At 39.5% G+C, this 25,915-nt stretch overlaps 1 protein-coding gene and 1 long non-coding RNA gene across 4 annotated transcripts in view; one reads left to right on the top strand and one right to left on the bottom strand.

Moving 5' to 3' along the window:
- Window positions 1–116: 116 nt before the first annotated feature.
- Window positions 117–24,317, bottom strand: LOC309341211 (gap junction beta-6 protein). 2 transcript variants are annotated; one of them, XM_081860762.1, is made up of 2 exons: window positions 24,110–24,317; window positions 117–1,790 (listed from the first exon to the last, which is right to left on the bottom strand). In XM_081860762.1, the coding sequence occupies exon 2, from the start codon at window positions 1,766–1,768 to the stop codon at window positions 977–979; it is 792 nt and encodes a 263-aa protein (XP_081716888.1). In that variant the 5' UTR covers window positions 1,769–1,790; window positions 24,110–24,317; the 3' UTR covers window positions 117–976. The 2 variants fall into 2 exon arrangements, with proteins under 2 accessions (XP_081716888.1, XP_081716887.1); XM_081860761.1 differs by lacking the exon at window positions 24,110–24,317 and adding an exon at window positions 13,471–13,824.
- LOC309341322 overlaps window positions 13,853–25,915 on the top strand; it is a 57,918-nt gene continuing 45,855 nt past the window's right edge. For both annotated transcript variants that reach the window (XR_014156208.1, XR_014156209.1), the window contains exons 1-2: window positions 13,853–14,173; window positions 17,385–17,497. This is a non-coding gene — a long non-coding RNA (uncharacterized lncRNA). The remainder of the gene's footprint in view (window positions 14,174–17,384; window positions 17,498–25,915) is intronic.

A 25,915-nucleotide genomic window follows, 5' to 3' on the forward strand; every position in this document is an offset into this window, starting at 1 on the left:
CTTTTCTATCATTTGTTATCTCCCAGTACAGCCAAATGTGGGGTTGTTGTTTTTTACTTAGCCATTAACATTTTTTAAAAAAAAAACTGCATGCAAAATATTAAACACATACCAAGTTAAATATATTTTTCCTTTATTTGAAACACTTTGTTCTAAAAATTTGCTCATACTGGTTGAGAGAAATTTCTTCACATTATTTTCAGACAGTTAACCTCCCTTTCCCCACTACTGTCATTTCCAGTCTACAGGTTTTCATTTATTTATTTTAAAAAAACAATACTCCTTGAAATCTTCTGCAGCGTACGAAACCAAAGTGTCTTTGTTATTCAGATATGACGATATCATTCATGGATTATAGTACAAATAAATTTAAAACTGGTAGTATGTAAAATAGAGTATTCATAGAATTATTTACAGCATGTAGTCATATGCTTAGAAATGATTCACTTCCAGCAGCGTGAAGACATCAGCCGTCATGCTAGCTTTCAACAAAATATTAAAAAGAGACGCTACTCATTCATACATGTTAATACCAAGGAACATGGCATATCAGACCGTATAAAAATACTTTAATTTAGATGCAAGCTCACAATTAAAACTGCTACCACAGTAGTAAAGTGTCTCATAATACTAATAGTATCTAGTCTGGAAGGCAGCTATTCCTTTCCCTTTGGCTTTAGGATGAGTTTCAGCAAGAAGTTACTAACAAGTATTACTTTCTAATGAAATCAAAGCTGACTTGGTACAGATATGCATAATACGATGTAATCTCTTTAATTTCCAATACTCTTTACATTCCTATGTTGTTATTGACCTTTTTAAAAAATGACACCACGTGCCTAATTCCAACATGTTGTAATACTCATGTTTCCCCACTTAATTTATTGCTTAGTTAAATCTAACCAATATCACAGGCAACTATGAATGTGGCTATTCATTTATTTTGTATGAATCGCATGTTAGGCTTGTGGCCACCTTAGCTGCTTGGAAATCCTGTGACTGTGTTCTGGCAGCTGTCAGATATAAGCTCATTCATTTCGTTTTGTTTGCTTTCTTCTTTGTTCTCATGGTTAGTGTGATTTTTTGGTTTCCCTGCTCTTCTGGACCTTTTGACACAAACCTTCAGCAGCAAATAGGAGAGCTCGGCCACATTCAGCAGAATGCAAATGCCGGACACTGAAATCATGAAAATGGTAAAGACGGTCTTTTCAGTGGGACGAGAAACAAAGCAGTCCACTACGTTGGGACACGGCCAGGCGCTGCATTTCAGTAGCCGAGGCATGTGATATCCCTGATACATATAGTAAAACACATACATGAAAGAAGCTTCAAAAATCAGCCTGAACAAGATGCTGGCAGTGTATGTCCACCACAAGGGACCTTCGATGTGAAATTTCTGTTTCTTTATTTCTTCTATGTCCTTATATTCACAGCTTTTATCTCCCTTTCGGAACTTCTTTTTCCTTTCGTGCCGCCTGTACGCGACATGCATTGCCACCAAGAGTGCAGGGGTGGAGACAAAGATGAGCTGGAGGGCCCAGAGTCTGATGTGGGAAATGGGGAAAAAATGATCATAGCAGACGTTTTTGCATCCTGGTTGCAGCGTATTGCACACAAAATCATCTTGCTCATCACCCCAGACTTCCTCCGCTGCAACGACAAGGATCATAATACGGAAGATGAACAGGACAGTCAACCAAATCTTTCCAATACTGGTAGAATGTTGGTTTACACCTCCTAAAATACCCTGCAGCGTTCCCCAGTCCATGTTATCGTTTGAGTCTTTGGACCTATTATGACAAGGAGAGGATGTAAAAAAAAAAAGAAGGATTGAGTTATAAAATACAACACATTAAACATAAGCTGCTCCAACACAATCATGGGAAAAAATATTTATTAACTGAAGAATGATTTAAAAAGCAAACGAATCTTCTACTAAATTCAAAGTCCCAAAATAATGTGTGCCCAGAAAATAATTCTAATTCAGCTTCTTAGCTAAATACTAGTTCTGCTATAAAATATGAATGAGGCTTCTATCCTATACAAACTGACTTGAGAGTAACTCCCATGGAACTCAGCGGAACATTTTTTAGTGAACAAACTATGGATTGTGCTGTTAGTAGCATCCCATTAATGTGCACATGTGGTGTGTTTTCATGATATTCTGCATCTGTTTCTTAAAACGGGCAGTTTTTGCATTTCATTTCTAGGATACATGTTCCAACTAGGCATAGCCAGAACTTGTACAGCAACTGGCACCAAAAGGGAAATTTATTCCCACTGCAAACAACATCTGCCAACAACCACAGTAGGAGAGGAAAGGTTAAGCCCTCCTTCAGGCTTGCTGCAATCCTGATCATTACACGCTCCCTCCCCCGCAACGCTGTTTAAAACCTGAACATTAAATGCAAAGATGCATTTAATGTCATGTCTAGTTTGGCCCCAAACCTCTAACAAGCATGATTCACTGTACTCCAAGCATGGCATAGAAGCATTATTGAATTTGTAATAGGAATGGAGAGGAAATACTTAAAGTCGCTGGAGAGCTTGATTTCCACACATTATCCCACTTACTTCACATCAAATTGCTATGAATTATCTGCTTAATATTCTGTTGAGAACCAATTCCATCCTCAGTGGAACAAAACAATAGCAAAGCACACACCACTGCATTAAGAGTCTAAACTACCTTTTTAACCAGGTAAATGAACACATTAGTGAGGTATGACAAGAAGAGTGATATTCTACGTAGTCATACTAATGGTGCATTGAAATAAATGCATGTCTATTTCAAAGGGTCTGCTTTGAGCAGATATCACTCTAGGAGTCTTACTGCTTTCTTTAAGCCAGAGCAGTGCACAAAGAATCAGGGCTTGAGAGACTAAATTTTCTGTGCAATTTAGATTCACCAGAAAAAGATTTATATTTTTTACATATCCCTGCTCCAAGGGAAATGCCTCGTTCTGGCAACTGTGCATTGCAGTGATTCAAAGCTTAACTACTGGCCTTCGATTGGTGAGTAGGGTCACAGCCTGTTCTAACGTGGATTGCAACAGCAGCACTTCACAATATAAATACATGGTAGAAAGTTTTTAAAAAAATGCATGTTTGTGTTGAAGATGGATCCTGGGTTTGAAAAGTTTGGAGACTACTGACCTAAACTATATACTAAATTGTTATGGACTAAGCTTGGATCCGAGAGCAATAGGCAGGTAGGATCCTAGAATGCAACGAATGATTGGCCTGCTGGAGAAGACCAATCAGGCTCCAGGAGGGAAGCAGAATCAGCCAATCAGATGGGACTCATTGTGTAAATAATGTATATAAAAGCCTGAGGTTTTGGGGGGGAACTCAATCACTGTTTTACAAGCTACAATAAAGAGCTTGAAATCACTGCAAGGCTCCGAGTATATTTCATAAACTATATGTACTAACATAAAATTTAACATTCAATTCAAGATACCAAGCAAGTAATACATTATCTACAATGAGTGATTTCACACAAAATGTATTGTTCTCCTAGGTGCTTCCAGGCATGGAAAATTTAGCAACATTCAATCATTGAATTTCTACTTAAATCTGGAAGAGGACTATCAATTATGCTGCCAGACTTCAAACACACTATAGTCAACTGGGCAATCTCCCTTTCCCCAGCTCCACTGTGTGTGTGGAAAGGGTTAAATGCCCCTCTCCCTTCACTGCACAATCCTCCCATTGCAACTGGGAAGGGAGAGAAACTGATATTAAAGCAATGCTATTTGGAACTGCAAGCGCCAACAGAATAGAGTTGGCTCTAAAGAGAAGAGACAGAACATAGAGAAGGAAATGTCTAGAGCAATGTATCCATGCCATAATGAACCAAGCAGGAGCACAAGAGGCCTTTTGCAACTGGGGAAATTGTGCAACTATTCCATTAAAGTGTTTGTTTTTTAAGTTCAGAAATTCTAAGCTTTGGCGGGAAATCCTGAAGCTGAACAGGGAACACATAACTTCAAGAAGTATGTTCTGCTTATGTTGTGAAGATGCCCTCTTAATGAGTGAACAGAACATGGTCATTCCACAGTAAGTTCAGTCTTCCACAGTAAGAAGCACTCCTAGTTTCTTATGACTTAATAAAGACCAACTCTTTACATAATAGGTTTCTGCTGGTTAGGAAGGCAACTTCCAAAATAGGAAGAATTTATTTCAATGGATGAGTAGTAGTCTTTCATTTTTTTAAAAGCACAAAATTATGTATGAAGAAAGAGAAAAGGCAATCAAAAACTCATGTTTTGAACTGGGAATGGTATATTTGATTTTGGATTGAGATAAAACCTTTTCTGGAGGAAATTGGCATTCATCCTGCATTCATCAAATTAGTGGAAATAACCTTCATAAAGAAAAGATATGATGAATGATTTCCATCTTATAATTTTTAAGTCATCCTGTAAGGCTGTTCCATTTCAAAGGTTCAGAGGAAGCAACACAAGTGAAAGTGAGCAACAGAATAACATTCCATCAATCTCTCTACCTGACTTAACCATGGGATAAAAAGGCCATCACAAAGCGGTAGGTCTTACAGTGCTTTTGAAAGGTGCCAATGCTTAACTTACGATTCCATCTGTGGTCCAAAATAGTTGAATCCAGACCTTAGGTTTATGTTCTATTCCATTCATTTCTGCAGAATTAATTTCTGCATGATTATTTTTGTTTCAAATCACATTTTGTTTACAGATGGGATAGTGTAACATTATATGCAGGATGCAGTTAATTCTGATCCACGTATGTGTCATGGATACAACCTTTCATAACCCTGACTCAAGCTATGAGCACTGGGCAGGAAACGAGCTCAGCCACTTGCAAGCAAATTTGTGTGTCACACCCTTTTACCCAAGAAAGCACCAAAAATATTTTCTGCTCTGCTGGTTGAACATAATACAGCACTGCTGTTTAGAGTTAGAAGCTGCTAGACAGAGTCAAAATCTTAGATAACCAGGATTACTTAAGGGATCAAAGAAACTGAAACTTTTGGAGAGAATAGAGACCTGTTTCTGGACTCACTATTGAAAAGGCACTGTTTACACTATCTCTAGCTAATCTAGAAGATTAACTAAGCACCAAGTTTAGAAACATGTTATATTTCTTGCTTACAACAGGGATAAAATAGTTATATCTGAGTATCAGTTCTGAACTATGCTTAGATCCATTTATATATCACATGGTATTATGGGTACACCAGGGCTTGACCAACGTTTGCTCAGTAAACACATGAAGTGTGAAAAGGCATTTGTTCCCAACCACACAGTGGGCAGGTGCCAGGAAGCTACACCCAAATATGACCACCCCAATATATATATATGTTCACTGTATCTCCTCAAGTTGTGGGACATGCTTCTTCCCTTCACATTCTACATGATTACCACAGCAGTCTTTGGCCGAACATCAGTATATGAAGCTCCTTCAAAAATACACCTTAATAACACAAAAGTTAGTGGCATTTTTACAAGACATCATGTTAGAACCTGGCAACCGATATCATGAATTTCTGTTGAGCCCAGATTTGTGCCTCATTTCTTTATTAGTCTTGCTTTATTAAGCAATACTGAATATATACTTGGGAGACAAGAAAGATCGAAAGGTCTGCTTCCACACTATAGGAAGGTCTGTAAAGAAAATGCTGCATTCAGTGCTGGCCCAATAAAAGTTGCTGCCCAAAGCAGAGCCCAAATGGTTCCCTACCACTGGTATCTACACTGCATCCTATGAGCCAAATACAGTTGGCTGGGTTTGCATGCCAGCTGACGACATGCATTAGGAACAAATAACTTTATGTCTGTCTGAGCCAGTATAAAGTTTTGAAGCAAGGTTTGGAAAATGCTTGGATATGTCATCAGTAAGGACCACTCAACTAATCCAAATAATATGATCAATATAACACTAAGGATGTGGTCCAACGTTTCCTAGGAGAGCATCACAGGGTTCTTAGGAAGGACTGGATCAGCTCCTACATTGACAGCTCCAACGACCAACTCAGCTGACATTCGATTTGTAACGTTGGAAGACGCCAAAGGAATTCAAAGGATCCAAAACGCTCCTAGACACTTGTCAAGTCACCAAACAAAGGGGGAAATGAGACATACTTCTGCTTTCCCATTCCTTCCCACCAGAAACAATGGGAAAGAGAATGTGCTTGTATGTGTATGTGCATACACAGTTGAAAGCCCTGCTGGCAAGAGCCCAACAGAGCTTTAGATAAGGCAGTAGAACCACCCTCCCCCAGTCTTTAGAACAGCAGCCTGAAGTTGTAATCCTATACACACTTAACTGGGGGGTAAGCCCTATTGAAAATTATGGGACTTCTGAATAGACAGCTATCGGTCAGCCACAGAAAGAAGTCTGTTGCCTTCTAGAGGCACTCCCCCACAACAGTCTATTGTGGACTTGGGCATGCAAGTTTTTCTTCAGTGTCCAAGCAACACCACCATCAAAATCACCTGTAGAAATGGTAAATCCAGACTGAGAAAATAATATGGGACAGTATTTTGGTGAGGAATACCATTTCTTGCATGCATGAGCAGCAAGCACACAGTTCACAGTAAACTTCTGTCCGGAAAAGCCCCTTTGTCTAGCTAGTGCAAAATATGGTATGGTGGCATATAATACAAAAATTGCTCATTAAAGATTGAATGGCTTCTTCAAAGAGTTAGTATCACATGTTAAAAGTCAATCCGCTTCAGTTTAAATTGTAGTATAATCATCTTAAAAGTACCCTCTTCAGCAGTAAAAGTGGCTGGAAGAACTGCATAAAGCAGCAACCAGCAACAGCACCTGTGGATAAATACATGGTTCATCATATTGCGGTTACAGAAGACCGTGGTTGAGTTTTGTTTAGAAAACCTCCAAGCACCATCTCATATGGTAGTCAATAACGTAAGGACCAAATAAGGTAAAGGTAAAGGGACCCCTGACCATTGGGTCCAGTCATGGCTGACTCGGGAGTTGTGGCGCTCATCTCGCTTTCTTGGCTGAGGGAGCTGGCATATAGCTTCTGGGTCATGTGGCCAGCATGACTAAGCCGCTTCTGGCAAACCAGAGCAGCACACGGAAACACCGTTTACCTTCCCGCCGGAGCGGTACCTATTTATCTACTTGCACTTTGACGTGCTTTCGAACTGCTAGGTTGGCAGGAGCAGGGAATGAGCAATGGGAGCTCATCCCATTGCGGGGATTCGAACCACCAATCTTCTGATCGGTAAGCCCTAGGCTCTGTGGTTTAACTCACAGCGCCACCTGCATCCCCCAATATAAGATACTGACTAGTGGACAATTCTAGGCCAGGAGGGTTTCCTTTCTTTTTTCTTTTTAATAATGTTTTTATTTATTTTCATGGTACAGAAGATAAATAGAAGGGTTTCCTTTCTGACAGATAAATGACCACCAAGAACTGCTTTACTTACCATGAAAATAAATAAAAACATTATTAAAATGAAAAAAAGAAAGGAAATCCTCCTGGCCTAGAATTATCCACTAGTCAGTATCTTATATTATATATTATACTAATCCTGGATGCTACTAGCATTAACTCTTGTCAGTCTGTCAAATGGCTGTCTTTACCTTTCAATTTGACTTCATCTCCGTGTATCAGATGGCTACCAGAAATCATCACAGTTACAATATGCTACCTCAATTCACACATAATGCTAAGCCATAGTGCAGTTTATTCCAATGTTCAAAGGCAATACAGGACACTAAGCATGGTTTGTTCACTTACAACAAATCACAATGTGAAACCATGGTTTGTTGTTCACTTCCAGACCATGGCTTCTTTTAGGAATGGTTTGGTGTTGACCAAACCAAACAGCCTTGTACAAATTCAATAACCTTGGTTAGCTTTGCAAATATGCTGGGTTTGTTATACATAATAAAACAAAAACAAACCAATAACCCTCGACCCACAAATATTTAAAAGACTGTGGAATGTTAATCAGAGAAAGGCCTGGTTACAGAGAAAAATTGTCGTCTGGTGCATAAAGATGTGTAATGAAGGCACAAGTCAAGCCTCCCTGGGGAGAACATTCCACAAATGGGGAGCCACTGCAGAAAAGGCCCATTCTCGTGCTTCCACCCTCCAGACCTCTTGTGGAGGAGGCACACAAAGAAGGGCCTCAAATGATTCAAGATCCAGGTCAGCTCATTTGGGGAGAGGTGATCTCTTTGGGGAGAGCATAGATTTTTAAGTGATCAGCAGCATGGGATTTTTCAAATTGTGCTTGCTATGCTAGTTTTCTCTCTGTGTGTTTTCTACTTTTTTATTATATTTTCACATATCCTGAAAGTAGGTGCAACTTAAGATGCCTTTGAACAGTAATGTGGAGATAGTGGGTGTTGAAACCTGATGCATGATGAACAATGTTAGATGGCATCCAGATTGTTATCTGTTTTCAGTAACGGGGGTGGGCGGAATACATAGCCTGTTTGCAACAGATTTTGGCTAGACTGTAAGAAGCCCACTGGCTGAGGGACACACACACAAATGGAGCCATCTGGAAACACCAGACCCTTGGACTACTGGGACTACTGATTAACTAAGATTACAGAGAGAAAACGGCATTTTACTTTCTAGGTTAAGTTAAAACATGCAAGGTACATTCACTTAAGAAACCTCCTTGTTAAATGTTTACCATTGAAGAAGTCATTCAATGTGGATTTCAGTACCTGGAGAATCTCTGAAGTACACTTGTGAGATTACAGATGGCATTCATAGATGAAAAATTCTAGATAACATCCATCCCCCCAAAAACTGTGGTTTCTCATCTACTACAGAAGAGGTACATGTCCACCTACTAACACAAATCCAAGTGAGATATTGTTACTTCTAGAAATGCACTTTTTTGCTGTCCTTGGTGCTCCTTGCTATAGGAAGAGCAGCGCCACACATTTAAAGCACATAACTTCTCCAAAGAAACCTGGGAACTGTAGTCTTTTAATGTTGCTGGGAACCGTTGCTCGGAGGGGGGAAACTGCAGATCCCAGGATTCTTTGGGGAAATTAATGTGCTTTATTTTTTATTATTAAAATTTGTATACCACCCTTCATCCAAAGATCACAAGGCAGTAATTCTTGTATCTATAAATACTAACAAAATATCCACTATGTTTCAGGTGCCATGGTGGTGGGTGGTTTGTATGTTTTAGAGATATCTGAGCTGCTACCATGCATCTCTATTTGCAACCTCTTTGAACCTTTAACAGTTTGCCAAATATAAATCACTGCACAATTAAAAAACAACAGCAGCATATGGTCAAGAAGACTGTCAAAGCTTGATTCTGAAGCAGCATCTCAGAAACTAAGAAACTTTTAGAGCCTGCCATTCATCTTAAATCCCAGAGCATTTTATTTTATAATTCACTATTTAAAGTAATGTAACTTATTGTTCTTAAATGCTATGTCACAATTCACATTAAAGAATGGTAAAATGTTTCTTAAAATTCTTCCTAGCCTTGCACAACAAAATAAGGCATATTGGACCTGGCTTCTGAGATAGCTCAGTGTCTTTCCCTTTGCTAAAGTTGTAGATACTCCATATGATTTAGCCATGGAAACTGGACTTATTCATACCCTATTGAATTGTAAGGTTAAGGGCTGACACTGCAACCTTACTTTCATTGCCTGGATAAAGGAAGCCATGGTAGTTGCCAAGTGGTTGATATTCCAGTCATGGAAGGCCAAAATTCAGCCTGGCATGGAGATACAGGTCATGGATATAGTAGACATTCTGGCAAAGGTGTAAATGGAAATAAACAGACCTGAAATTTTTAAAGAGATCTGGTTCATATCTTGAACATTTGACCACTTTAATTTGCCCCTGGACCAACAAGCATATTGGTAAATGTGCCTTATCCATCCTTTAATTTTTATCCTTTGCATGATGAATGGGAAAAGTGAAGAAAGAAGTAGGAGAGAGAGGCAAAAATATTGGGCTAGGAACAAAGGAAGCTGTGTTTAAGTCCATTTAGTTCAATATTGTCTGGGTTGATGGGCAGGGTTTCAGAAAGAAGTATTTTCTAGCCATACCTGGAGCTGCCAGAGACTGAAACTGGGACTTTATTTATGCAAATCTGTGCCATAAGCTAGGGTCCTACCCTGCTTCATATTCTAAAGATTTTCAAAGGATAATTTTCAAACCGTTAACTCAGGGCCCACTGAAATAAATATTAAAAGTTATTATTTCAGTGATTTCAATAGCACCTGTGACTAATACTATTCTGTGTGTATGGTGGATGATTGCCCCATCCACATCAGAATGCTCACCCTGGATTAAATTGGTTAGATGATTATTATTATTATTATTATTATTATTATTATTATTATTTGTAAGAATAGGCAATGGTTCCCATGCAGGGAACCTCTGTAAGATGGGCAGGTAACAAATCAATTTGAGCAAGTTATGTTAGTGTTTGTGCAAAAGCGTGCAATTACTCAGAACTCTTTTTCTAATTCTGAAGTCGGACATACCGTACCCAACTTAGCAGTTCCTTTACTGTTCTATGTTCTGTGATGTCCAAATGGAAAATTGTACACTAATGCCTTAGCTACTAGTCTCTCAGGGCAAAACTATATGTAATCTTGGCAAATGTGTTACTTAACCAGAGGTCACTGGAAGCAGTAGGACTAGAGCTATAACTGTTTCCATTTCCAGACAATGCATGTATTTTTGTAAACTAAGAAATCTTTAATAAAAAACAATAAACAACCCATAACTGTTTCCATTTGCTACATCACACTACTGATGCAGTTGCATTTTGTGGCTTAAAATTTTAAGTATTCAAGATCTATCAACTGCCTTTCTACAAAGAAAACATGATGCCATTTTATTCTTGTTAATCTGTATCACTTCCATTGATTACAGTGAGCAAGAAACACACACACTTTTAATTTACTGATCAATAATGTGTTGGAGCATAGGTTGTGTTGGACCTGTGACAGAAACTCCCAGAAAGGAATCTAATGATTTTACAAACTTAAGTCTGTTTCATCTTCATGTGAGGCTTTTGTAAAAAAACAAAACCAGACTAGGTGTGTCACAAATTAACTTTAATTACTTCTGCCTTTATTTATTTTGCTGGGTGGTTTGGGTATGTCATATACAGCCAGAAGAACTACACATTTACGGTAATTGGCTGCAAGTTAACAACAGAATAAGGAAATCCCCATGACTGCCCAATGTGATGTGCACTCCTTGCGATACTAGGCAGGAGAATACGGCAAAAACTTTTATACTCTTAGAAAACCCTATGCAGAACTCTTAAACGTAAATGAGTACATTGCAAAGCCATCCAAACAGGTGGTGGAAGGAAGAAAAGCAGAGAGGGAGCCAGATTTATAGAAAAGTTTTGCAAAAAACCCCATTGCTCTTTACTTCAGTGGAGATAGTTAATTAAATATCTACAATAACTGTACTCCACACATACACCAAAACTGGATTAAGATGCTCAACAGCATCTTTCTGCTTAAGCCACCAATAGAAAATTTCTGAACATTTGGCTCTCCAGAAGTTGCTGAACTACAGTTCCTATTATCCTTAGCCTTTAAGCATGCTTGGTGGGGCTGATGGGAGTTTTAGTTCAGCAACATCTGGAGTGCCAAATATTATCCACACTTGGATTAGAATCACAATTACACCACCAAAACAGATAGATAGAGCTGTGGGTATGTTTGAAGGAAGTGATTTATTTATATTTATTTCTCATAATTTCTCTAATAATCTCAAAGCAGTATTTTAAACAAGAACCCAAACAGGCTTGAGCTTTTTGCTGCTTTTCTGGATCAGAGCTAATGACCTGCCAAAAACTGACCAATGAGGCAGGGGCTATAGAGAGATTTGAATTCATATCTTTCCAAGTCCAAAAGTTTACATATGTTATATATGTAGCATGCTGCCAAATGTATCAAAATCACATCATCATATATGGAATAACCATACCTACATGAAGAGAAGGAAGCAACACACCATTTAAAAAGGTAATTACATTATGAGGACCAAAGAGAACTGAAGTAGTGGCCACTCTATGAAAACAGAATCAGATGAAATTAGTGGGCAGGGTAGAAGAGTGGAAAAGAAATATGAAATAACTATTCACAACAAAACTTGCCAGATCTGTTTCTGAAGTGATGAAAATGTAAATTAGATGCTTTTGAGTCTAGTAATCTTAAGGTGCTATTAGGTGTGTAAGTGCATTCTTGGCAAGGTCAACAGAAGTACCATTTGAGGACTAGGCAGTCCAATTTCCAAACAGTAACGACTTTAGTCTTACAATGGATATCTGAAGGAGGCATTAAGAACTCAGTTTTACGACTTTGATTAGATGATTTGTCCAAGATCTCATCATTGTATATGATAGAAGAAAACAATACACATTGACTGATTTCCATTCTTGTGCCTCTTCAAAAAAAGAAAAGAGAAATCTGATTATCTGTTAACCTATTTTTGCTCATAAACTCCTCGTATTGTCTTTCCCTACAATTGCCATATTGATCAGCCTGGTGAGAGACTAGAAGTAAACAATGTAAAACGCAAAAGAGCAATTGAAGAAATAGATTCTACAGAAAGGCATCTTCCTGAACACCATGTTTACCAAACGTGTTGCCCAAGCTGATTACAAACTAGCCCATTTATTTTGTGAAGAGGCATATGGGACTCATCGCTCTCTTTATCCCGAAACTTCATAACTAAAGGAACTCCCCAGTGAGGAAGTCCCACTAAGACTAAATGGAGTGGAAATCTGGAAAGGATATGCATGAAAGGGGATTATTTCTTTCACCAAAACCCTCGGACAGTTAAAAAATAAAAATAAATCACACACCCACCCCAAAAGTGTGTGCATGGGGGAGTCTTGTGGCATCTTAAAAATTATTGTTTCAAGGGCAAATCCTCTCTTTAATTAGTCTCTTTCCTACTTGCTTGCTATGACAGACTCCTTCAGGATTATTTTTTTTTTTAACAAAGGAGGAAATACTTTATAAAAGAACTTGTGCTGAATAGCACCAAGCTCCATTTTGTCTACATGAAGCCAACAGCTTCCGACCATGGAGCTCCTTGGATGTCATGAATTTGCTTTGCTCTCTCTTCACCTCCCATCCCACCCCGCCTATACAAGTTAAACTCGGCTTTACCAAGTCCCACACAGGGCTCAGGCTTTCGGCTTCCCCTCCGAAAAACCCAGCACGCAACAAAACAGCAGCAAATATTCCCCTTCTGAGCATGTGCAGAGGGCGCTTTCCCTAGTCCGTTTGGAATTAGGGGTAGGTAGCGCCTGCAGACTCTTAGGTTTAGCCATCCCACTGGAGGTTGTGAACCATTCTGTGATCTTCGGGAGAAGGGCGGCATACGAATTCCACTAAATTTTTATTTTTAATGAAGAGTATGGCGCCGGCTCGAAAGGGTCGCCCGGCTCCCCGGGGTTTGCGGCAGGCGCGCAAAGTCTCTCTCACCTGTCAGCGTCTGAGGGAAATCAAAGCCCCTGAGCGCCTCGCCGAGCGCACCATGGGCTGGAAAAGGGCGGGAAAAGCGGGCTTCGCCGGCGACGGGCTCCCCCCTCGGCGCTTCGGCGGTCGTCCGCGTCTCCTTCACTCCGGGGCCAGGCGGCAACGGCAACAACGGCGGCAGCTCGCGGTCTCTTTCTCTCCCCCTGAGAGCGTCAAAAAGTTCTTCCCTGTTGCTTCGCCGGCGGCTTTTAACCGCGCCCCCTACCTGCCTCCCGCCCTCCTTCCCTTGACGTGCCGGGACAAGAGGAGGAGGAGGCGAGGCCTCGTCCTCAGGGAGGCGGGAAAAGGGCGCGAGGGAAGGAGAAAGGAGAAGGAGAAGAGCGGGCAGGAGAGAGAGGAGCCTCTCAGGGTCGAGAGGCGACGCCGAGCGGAGGGAGCCGGGCGAGGCCTCCCTCAGCCCCGGCGCCCCGCAGGTGTTCCTGGACGGCGGTTCCCGTCACCCCCGACCGCGATGGTGCATGGCGGGCACCCGGTTGGGGAAGTCAGCGCTCTCGACACCCCCCCCTTTTTTTTTTTGCTGGGGCAAATTCGGCTATTCAATGGTAGAACCTCCAACTACATACCAAAAGCATCCAAACCGCAGAGGGTAGTGTTAGGACATTTTATTAGAGCCACCTGAACGTCCCAAGAGGGCTTCAACCGAGTTCAGGTAATAAATGCAGGTGTGGTGGAAAACTACACGCAGAGCTGGTCTGACCATGCATAAATTAGCTATATTTGTATATCACTTTCCAGGATACAATGCTCTGGGGAACTTCTGCCCCTTCCCAGCCAGAGTTGAGCACATTTGAATACCACAGATTTCAGCAGGAGCGATCATAAGAATCTTTTTTTATGCAGGTGGTGCTTTTATATTGTATTTTTATTCTATGAACCACCCTGAGATCTAAAGATGAAGGGCAGAACACAAATTATAATAATATAATATAATAAATAGAATAGTTGGAAGAAACCCTGAGGATTATCTATTCCAGTCCCATACAATGCCAGAATACGTAGCTGTCCCATACAGGGATCAAACTTGCAACCTTGGCATTTATCGGCACCATGTTCTAACTGACAGATCTATCCAGATCTGACCCAAGTCTATGCACAACTCCATCCCATAGCAAGACATGTTCAATTTGGTGGGAACAGGATTAATTATTAATTAAATTGCTTAATTAATTTCAGACATTTGATTGGCTATTGCACTTATTGATGGTTAGTCATATGCTGCGTTTCAAATTGGTGTAACCTGCCCTGGGACATTAAGGTGAAGGGTGGGAAATAAAATAATAGTGGTCATGAAATAAGGAGCTTCAGTGAAAATACCTCTTGAAAACTTTGCAAATCATGTCACCACTAGACAGGCATGAACTTTGAAGAAAGGCTGTGCAAGATCAGCTGTTGGGATAGTGGAAAGAGTGCTTGTGTCATACATAACACTCCTTTTCTGCAAGGATTAGGAAGGAGAGGCAGGGCATTCTGGAAGCACTTGTGAAAGCTGGTCTCCAAGTTCATATTTCTTCATTCATGTGGGGGAAAGTGTTGTCTCCTTTCACAAATTGTGGAGCAATTATTATGCCTCATAATAAAAGTTCCCTGGATGAAATCTGACATGCTCCCCAATTCCAAAGAGGGCTATTCTGTGCCAAAGTTATTAAGTGCAAGGATACGGAGAGGAAATTGCACAGGGATACCTTGAAAGAAGATAATCTGCTGAATGGTGGTATCTGAAGAAGTGTGCATGCACACGAAAGCTCATACCTAGAACTAACTCAGTTGGTCTTTAAGGTGCTACTGGAAGGAATTTTTTTATTTTGTTTTGACCATGGCAGACCAACACGGCTACCTATCTGTAACTGCTGAATGGTGGTATAAGTTGAAACACATCTGCATCAGGAAATAAGATATGCTGTTGCTATTGCTAACACATGCCAAAAAACCATTTGAAGATAAGCTATGTTTTCTGTGAATCTACCTCACAGGAATACAGTAACTAATGTGATTTTAAATATAATTGATAGCCATTTTTGAAATGAATACAGCTTGCTTGAAACAAATGCAGCTAACTTCAGGTAGTAAGCATTCAGCCTATTAGTTAAAAAGAGAGTTGAACACCTCTCCATTCTTTGCTATCATTGATATTGCACAGATGCAAAGGAGAAGTATTTAAATATTTATTAAATTTCTATACTGCCCTTCATCTGAAGATTACAGGGATGTTTGCAACATCAAAATATAAGACAAGAACACAAAATACATAATAAAAACAAAGCAAACATCTGTACACCATTTATTTTCTTTTTTTAAAAAAAATTCTTTTTATTAATTTTCACTTGAATCACCAAAAAGAAAAACAAATCAACAGTTACAACAGTTGCAAAAAACACCAAAACACAAAAAGAAAAATAAATAAATATCTAAACATAACGTAAATAATATCAATTTCCATTACGGTTCTTTGTCTTCTCATTTATATCTTTATATCTTTAAATATTTAAATCATTATTCTGCACACCTATTGACTTCCATCCCTCCCGGTATCAGGCTTCTTAATATGAGTAGTTTATTTCTCCTGCAGTTGATAATTATAATGATTTGCACATCGTAAGATCTATATCAGTCCTGCTGTAGTTTTTAGGTTCTTATAATTCCCTTCAATGTAAGTCATAAATTTGTTCCAATCGTTAATAAACTTTGTATTTTTTTGGTTTCTAATTTTTTGTGTCATTTTTGCAAGTTCTACAAATTCAAATAACTTTATTTGCCAATCTCTAATTGCTGGGGTGCTTTGACTTTTCCAATTTTGGGCAATTAATAATCTGGCGGCAGCTGTAGCATACTGGAATAATGTCTTATCTTCTTTTTTGATTTCGTCCCCAATTATTCCTAGAAGAAAGGCCTCTGGTCTTTTGGGAAATGTATATTTAAGTATTTTTTTTAGCTCATTATAAATATGTTCCCAGTATTTCTTCATTTCGTCGCATGTCCACCACATGTGGAAAAAATTACCTTCTTTAGTTTTACACTTCCAGCAAAACTTATTTCCTGTCTTGTACATTTTCCCTAGTTTTGCTGGGGTAATTGTACACCATTTATTTTCTAAATCACCTAGTTTGCCTTTTGAGTGACTCTAACAAACAATCGATCTGGTATATGACATCAAAGTTTGATTTGTTGCTGAAACACTGTATATTTTGATAAATAGAAGATACAACTGCTTGATCCTTTGGATCTTAGAGCACTTGCAGACTCACTATTTTTGAGTGGGATTCAATCAATCAGGTTGGCAACAAGATTAGATTTGTTACAATAAGGAAAGAGATAGGAAAATGCACTGGAAAGTATGGGGAAACACATACTTTTAACACAATGTCATCTAACCTCCCCACAAACAAATCAGAATGAATTCTCATTAAATAGCGAACAGCATCCAATTTCCCTCTAAACAAATCAAGATGAGTGCTCAATAAACATGTTGGCTGGGACCACATTTAATGCTGCAGTCAGCATGTTTCACAGATAACTCTTCAGACTCAACTTTATCACCTGAAGTCAGCAAGCATCCCCCCCCCCCCCAGTATATTTTTGTTTCAAGGTTAGTTTAGCCAGTTTTCAGATCTCACAACTGAATTGCTTAGGAAATATTTTGTTTGTTAGAAATAAATTGCTATCTGTTTGGCTTTAAAATTGTGGCTTTCCTGTATTCTATATCATTCAGTGAATAACTGATATATATTTCTCAACCTGGGATAGCTCTGTTACCCCAGGTTGGGATAGATTAAGAGCATGAGATTGCAGGGGGTTGGACTAGATGATCCTCACGGTCTCTTCCAACTCTACACTCCTTTGATTCTATGATTCTCTCCCTTTAGGCATCTGCATTTATCTTATGCTGCCCACCAGCACACAGCTTGGTTTAGTATTTCACCTTGTCAAACAACAACGAATGAACAACACCTGTATTGTTCCTCTGACTCTGGAAAAGGTACATCTGTTTTTACTTGTTAAAATTACTGGCAAAAGCAGATAGCCAAATGACCCAAACTAGATGGTTCTTTTTTCCTAGCTACTTTCAGACAAGACTTTTGCAAGTGATAAAAGCACTGAATCAGCATACATAGACCTCTCAATGTGAAGAACTGTTCAGACTCTCATGCTGCTTGTTGCACTGCTGATCTATACATAATAGCAGGTTCAGCACAGCAACTATGCAAAACCACAAATTGCAAACTAATACCTCTTGATTGAGGTACGTTTCATCACCAACACATGCACTTTTTTTTCACTTACTCCTGTTGTTTCTGGAGGAACAACTGTTTCGAATAACTCCTACAGAACTAATGGGCCAAACTAGGTATAGGCAAACTTTGCCCTCCAGATGTTTTGGGACTACAACTCCCTGACCACTGGTCCTTTTAGCTAGGGATGATGGGAGTTGTAATCCCAAAACATCTGGAGGGCAAAGTTTGCCTATACTTGGACTAAACAATTTAGTCTTTTGTATATCTCAGAAACTCCCAAGAATTATTAGAATCTTTTAGTTAGCTGAAAGTGCTATCTGCCTATATCTGTGCACCCAGTAAAAGCATGCAATGCTTTCTGTTAAGTTTTCTCCTTCTGTAGAGATTTCCTAAACCTCCAGTGCCAGGATATATACATAAGCCGCAAGATGCCATATTTTTAAAATTTGGTCTGAATTTAGTGGTCAGGTAATTTTAAGCATAGTTTAACAGACTTTACATTGATTACATTGCCAGAGAGAGGGGCGAAGGAACTGTTTTACAAAACTAGGAATGGTTATATATTCAGATGCATTGCTTTACTTTATATGTGAATGGGGAACCTATGGCCCTCCATATGTTGTTAGACTACAGTTCCCATCATCCCTGAATGCTGGTGATGCTGAGCAGGGTTTATGGGAGTTGGGAGTTCATAAATATTTGGAGGACAAAGCTTTCGCATTCCTGCTTTAAATGCATCACCAGTAGACTTTTAAATTGCCTTTATATATCAATAAGGAGCAAGTATCTGCTTCAGTAAATGTGATATTATTTCATTCTTAATGGCCAATGGCAGCTATGTAATGGGAATATGTGTCTAGTTTAATATTCATTTGCTGTGTGTGGATGGCTATGGGATCAATCTAAATCTCATGAGATCAAGAAACCAGCTTGCTTGATAATTAGATGCCATTTGTTAGCTACAAATGGTTTGGGTTTTTTAATGATGAAGCTTTAAAGTAGAACTCACAGCTCCTATTTTCTTCTTTCTGAAAGAGGTCAGCATTCTAGACTAAATCACACTAGTAGCTGTAATGTCAAACATGCCCTCTTGATGTTTGCCTCCAAAGGTCATTCTTGAAATAAGTTATTTAGATAAATCTTCTTGTAAATAAGAACACTTACTAAAATCTTGTATTAGCTTGATAAGAGATAAATTCCAATTGATTAATGTGGAATGCAGAGCATCTGGTTTTAATTCTTATTTTTATAACAGTATTATAGCATATTGCAAGAGTACAAGTGGGACCTGCAACAAATGGTTGCAGTGCATTACCCAGTCTAAAATGAGAGTTCCTGTTCGGTGTTCAAGCTGCCCATCCCTTCCAAGCAGGATATTCCACTTCTCCCTATTCCATTTTCCTTTTCCAACTGTCATGCTGCATTCCATGACTACTGAACCCCTAAGGGAATTTTACTACTGTAGTGTTATTTTTTAAGAGTCTTTGTATTTCTGAAAACCCAGAGTTCCCCTAAGCATGCTGATTTTCCTCTAGTTTTCCAATGGCCTTACTGCCAGCGCTCCAACTTACGCTCTATTATGAGAGCACAATATTTCAACACAGTTAGCCTTTGATGTACATGGCAAGACACACACTTGCTAAAGCAGGAAAATAAAAACTCACTTGAGCCCTAAAATTACACCCACAGAGTCATTTCCTTTTCTGCATAATTACCACATGACAATATGAAGTGTCACAGAGGTCTCCTGTAGGTTGTTCGTTAGCTATTCTAGCTCAGGCAGTAGGATCCTTAAGTTTTAAGATCTATATTAGAAGGAGCAAGGGTGTCCAAACAGAGCAGAGGTGTATTTGGGGTTGCTTCCTTCAAGTGAAAACCTGAGGTGGAAGAGTCCACATGTAAGGTGAAATAGAATGTTGCCAATGTGGCAGTAACTCAGTGACTTAAGATTTAATCTGTTATGGTCAATTCATATTTTTATTTTTGATTTAGTGAAATGTTTAGACTACTAAACATCAAAATATCCAAGCAGTTTACATGGTGCATTGCAATAATCCAGTCTTGAGGTATGAAATGCATGAATCACTATAGCTAAATTATCCCTGTCTGGGATCAGTTGTAGCTGATGTACCAGCTGAAGCTGGCAGATGACACTCTTAGCCACTGTGGTCACTTCCAGTGACAAAAATGAATATAAGAGCATGCCCCAGGCTGCAAACCTTTTTCTTCAGAGGAAATGTGACCCCACCCAGAACCGGCAAATCTTCTAGATTCCTTGTGGTGTATTCAGTTCTTACAGTGCTGTGAACAACAGCAGCAGCTATCCTCATCTCCACCACCACCCACTCTTCACCAGCAGATCCCAGGACGGGTTACAACAATTTAAAAACAGTTAAAACTGAGGATAACTGAGAGTTTTGTGTGTACCATCTTATGTGACAGAGCTTCAGAGGTAATTTTGTATCAGTTTGGCCAGAGCACCCTAAAATGTTCAGGGTGGGTGAAAAGCTGTCTGATAAAAGTTTATTTATTTAAAGAAGCTCCTTGCAGGTCATCTGAGATGTCAAAGGAGGCATAATGGCACAGCAGCCTACAGGAGCCTGAACAATTTTTCTGCAGGCTTCTGCTTGGAAACAAGAAAAACCAGTTGCTCATAACTTGATTCTCTGAGAAGGGTTGTGCATCAGGCCAAAAGGGATGAGTGTGGTTCCATAGCGGAATGACCTGTTTGAAGCTGAAAACATTTTATTCCCTTTGCATGCTTGCTCATCTTTGTGAAAGTCATGTATACTTCTATGGACAATTCACATAGAACTGTAACCAACAAAACCAATGACTGTAACCAGTGATAACTGCTGAGTGTTCTATACTGATTCCTGTTGAATCCAGAAACAACCCTCAGCCAGCTGCACTGGGCTGCCTTCATAATTATACCATTTTATACCATGCTGTCTGAGCCTCCCATACCATTTGATCATTTATTCTAACTTGTGACTCCAGATAACATTTGTCTTCCCAATCCCGAGCTAAGGATGAGAAAGGAAATGTTTTGGTTTATTTTCAGATATATTTACATCTGCATGCTGGTTATTAAGGTATACAAAATGGCTTAATATCCTTGCTCCTCCTTCCACTTTAATAAGCTCATAGCTTCTCTTAAGTCTCTCAAGTGTCCTGACTGCAGCTATCATCCATGAATGAATGGAAAGTTTTATGGGAGAGATAAGGCTGCAGCTGAGCATTATAAACGAAGCTGTTAGTTGTAGCATTAGTCCAGAACTTGGAATATCCCAGCTGATTTATCTTATGTATCTTTCAATCCATCCCTTTGTTCTCCAATTTACATAGCAACCCAGTGTGGCTGGGGGAGGGAAAATTTGAGACACAGAAAGCACCAAATCCAGAGCTATATAGAGGTCACACGCTGGGTGGGTTTCCATGACTTTTAATAAAGCCCCTCCCATTGGTTCCATTAGGGTGGTGTAGGGAGATACTAATGCTAGCTCCAGGACCAATGTACTTCTTCCCACTACATACCCCCCCCCCCATTCTGGGGTCACATCAGGGAAATAGGAGGACAATTTTCTGTCATGCCGCTCCTTGGCCCCCTTGTTTTTAGAGCAAGATGTCCTTTATGTGGCATCTAGGAGAGGGAGTTCTGCAAAATCCTGTGATCCTGAATCACTCTCCCAGGATCCATAGGATTGTGCTTCATGGTTTAATTTCTGTCAGTTAAATTAAACCAGTTTGCTTCTAGTTGCCTCTTAATACCCACTAACTGTCATTTTAATACACTGCTCCTTATCAGATCTTTTGTTATGAGTCATTGCTGTATTTCTGTACAAAAACCAGGCCTGAATCCCAACTGCAAGGAAAATCTTAAATTACACATTTGACATTTATATGTACCCACTTTGAGGTTTTTTATGGCTGTTTGTATTGTTAGTGGTATCTAAGAACAATATCATAATAAATGATATTTATTAATGCTTCCTTTAAATTTCATTCATGCTTCCAGTAACTTCCAAAATGCTGCATCAGTGCAATCATCTCATAACTATAGACTACTATGCGTTCACACGATTTCATTATTTGCTCTCTTTTTTCCATTCAGATGCTGTTATCTTCCCTTTTGCCGTCACCTGCACTATGGTTTTTTCTGTTGTTATCTGAGGAAGGAAAATAAATTCTTGCATAGCCCATCTAACACTACCCTTTATGAATGCTATTTATTAATGAATACATTGACTCAGATGGACAAGTAATATTTGTTCACATGTTACAGTCCAAATTAACTACTTGCCAATTGGCATCTCTCTGTAGTGGGTATTTTTGGATATTTTATTTGCTCCTTTTTTGAGCTAGTGCCTACTGTAAGCTTCTATCTTGAAACAACATTTCTTATACTTTCTTATGCTTTACCAAGTTTGTTTCATGTTACCTAGTGGCCATTGGAGACGTTTCCATTGCTGAGCAAAGCTAAATACTAATATCATTGCACTGATGCCAGTTGATGTAACTGGTCATCACCCACTTTTAATACCTAGTCTCTTTCCTGTATATAGTATGGATTAGCAAGTACTTCCCAGTTCTGTAACCTGTGGTTATTCATACCTAGACTATGTGATTATTCATTACTGTTTATTCATGTCTATGTTGTTGCTTCATAATGGAGATTGTTATTTCCAAATTGTTATTTCAATGTTACTTTTTTAAAAAAATAAATAAATCACATTTTGCTAACTTTCTTCAAAACATTAGAAATCATTTCCTATCAATATAGACCAGTAGCATGTCTTGCTTTAATTTAACTTTTATGTGAGAGGTAGCTAACCTTCTTCGGCTGAGGGCTGCATTGCCAAACAGCCACCCCATCAACGGTCACATGCCAATGGTCGTCATGGCCAGTGTATGCACACATACATTCACCACATATGCATTCACACAGGACTTTCTCTCTATTCCCTGCTCTTTCATAAGCACACCACACATAGTACTAGGTTGAATACAACCTATGTGTGTGACTAAGAAGAACGTTCCATCAGTGCAAGCATGACTGCTTGCCCAATGGAATGACCCCACCATACTGTTCTGGGGATTCTTCCGACCTTCTAGAGCAGATTAGGGAGGATGTCCCATTGTATTAGAGGGAATCCTTGCACTGGCTTCTCTTAGTGCACGGAATTCCTTAAATATGACTCATACACTCAGACATGCATGCAGACACACACCACCAGAATTTGCAGCCCTCAGCTAAAGTGTCCCACAAATGACAAAGCCTCCTGCGATCTGACATCTCATAAGTTGATCTCCTCTATAGCGTCAGTCAGAGGAGCTACCAGCAGCAAAGTACTGCATGCTGCCTCATGCTCTACAATAGGTGAGATAGTAGTAGTAGGATTGCACTTGTTTACACTACTAGCCATGCCAGCCGCCTCAGAACCAGGGAGAAGGGGAAACATTCAGTTGTGTATTCACTGCTTCTGCCTGCAACAGTGAAGGTGCACTTGGGTTGGGTGGAGGAGAAATGAAATTGTCAGTGCTGCTGCTTGCAGGTGCAGCACCTCTTGCATGTACCTTGTTCCCGGGGGCAACTGCCAGTATGATGTACATACCTCATGATGACCAAACATAATACTGGTAATAATAGGGATAGGACTGTGGTGATGACGACAGTAACATGATGAAAATGATTGTTAAATATATATGGTGTGATTCTTTGCTGCCTATAACAGTGAATGTTTGTTGACACACAATAGCACTCAGGCAGGCACTAAGAAAGTAAGAATTTAATAATACTAGTAATAATAAGAGTACTAAATAAGGCAGACTGTGCTTGGCTTCCAATACAAAATTACCCTATTTTTCGCTCTATAAGATGCACCAGACCACAAGACGCAGCTAGTTTTTGGAGGAGGAAAACAAGAAAAAAAAAAAATTCTGAATCTCAGAAGCCAGAACAGCAAGAGGGATCGCTTCGCAGTGAAAACAGCAATCCCTCTTGCTTTTCTGGCTTCTGTGATAGCTGCACAGCCTGCATTCGCTCCATAAGACGCACACACATTTCCCCTTACTTTTTAGGAGGGAAAAAGTGAGTCTTATACAGCAAAAAATACGGTACTTAGGTTTGATGAAGGGATGTGTTGGGTAACAGCCACAACACATACAGAAAGAGGCACTAAGAAATAACTAGTTGAATAATAAGAACCACTTTATAATTACTTGTATAAAAGAATTAAAAATCACCAGGACTACACACATATAGTGAACTAAAAGCAAACTATTTTGCTAAGGAAAAGAGAGGATCCATTGACTTGCCTAGTAATAAGAATAAGCAAGCAATCAGCAACACTTACACTCAAATTCAGTCACAAAGGAACTCCCTCCTTCTCCTCACACTGGTGTTCCCATTATATGAAAAAAATAATCACACTTTTGGCAGACACAAAGCAGCATATATATTTTTTAAAGACGGAGTCCATAAGGTCCTTAGGATGGGATCCGTACTTTAACCCAGGGCATCTCATGCAGATCCCACATGGAGAACCCCCAAATCCCTCTGAGGCAACCTGCCCCAGTTCAAGATTCATTTGAATCCAAAGCATATGTCTAGCTCCTGAAATCTTTATAATCTTTGCAAGCCTAGACATGACTAGGTGTTGGATTGTCAAGTTGCTAAATCACAATTCATACCTCTTTCAAGATAAGATCCCTTTGAACAATTCTTTCTAACATCACTGCAATAGATCTGGTAGTGCGGGCAGCTCCTAAATGTTGACTTCCTGATTTAGGCAATTAACTTGAAATATGAAAGCAAGATACAAAGTGTATCGTATTTATATGTTCATTCAGAGCTATCTGTTTATCTTATATGTTCTATTTCATAGAAGAAACCTTTGGTAATTAAGTGCAAAAAATTACCAAAGGTTTCTTCTATGAAATAGAACATATAAGATAAACAGATAGCACTGAATGAACATATAAATAGCCCTGTTTAAAATTGTCACAGCCATAGGAGCCACAGCAAAAGGAGCCAACTGCTAGGGCCAACAGTACATTATTTGAGGGGGCAGTGCCATTGAAATTGTATGCATGCACCGCATCATGTGATTTATTATGGGAGGCTGGGCTTATCTGCCGCTCCTATATTTTATTCAAGTTCACAGCCATATTGTTGCATCTCAGAGGAGTGGCAGGGCAGGCAAGCCCAATAATATTAGTGAAGTCTAGTGATAAAGTCCAGTCCAGTCAGCGACTGCTTGCTGGTCAAGACCCTGGATAATTCCCTTTGGGCACTGTTGGCTAGAGAGCTGTTGCCTCAACAGTATACTGAGGTCTTGTGAAGATTGGTTGGCTAGATACTTCCTATTACCCTTCCCCACCCCTTTGTTGAGGAGCTGCCTATTCCTTTAAAATGCAGTTACCCTGCTCTCTAACCAGGGTTAGATCAAGGATATATTGGTGCATCAACAGCCTATAAAGCACTGCCAACTCCATCTTATCATGGGGCTGCAATCTTGTTTGCACTCATCAACTTATTTTACTATTAAAATCATTCAGCCCAGACACTGAGATCCAGCACCAAGAGCATTCTGGTGGTTCCCACACTGTGAGAAGTGAAGCTACAGGGAACTGGGCGGAGGGCCTTCTTCGTAGTGGCACCCTCCCTGTGGAATACCCTTCCCTTCAAATGTCAAGGAGATGAGTAATTACATAACATTTAGGAAACACCTGAAGAAAGCTTTTTAAGGTTTAATGCTTTATTATGTTTTTATATATGCTGGAAGCTGCCCAGAGTGGCTTGGGCAACCCAGTCAGATGGGTGTGGTACAAATCATCAACAACAACAACAAAAATATGGGAATTTGAACTGGTTTGGGACAAACAGGGAGGGCTGTTTACCTTCATATCCCAATAACTTGGAGCATTTGGCTGGCCATTGCATCAAGAAGTTTTGTTCCAGCATGGCTATCATGCTATGATATGTTATGTAACTACAATTTCATGTTTAACATGCTTTCAATATGAAATTCTCGAAATGCATTTAAATAATGTTTTTTAATTAAATGAAGGCCTTTCAAGGTCTTTGCTTGGAGAGTAGTCGTATTTTATTGCAACTGAAGGGTTTCCTTTTCTTGGCAATTTGTGTCTCCCTGGTTAAA

The sequence above is a fragment of the Podarcis erhardii genome, assembly GCF_964252035.2.
Source record: "Podarcis erhardii genome assembly, chromosome: 4".
NCBI classification, from domain to species: domain Eukaryota; kingdom Metazoa; phylum Chordata; class Lepidosauria; order Squamata; family Lacertidae; genus Podarcis; species Podarcis erhardii.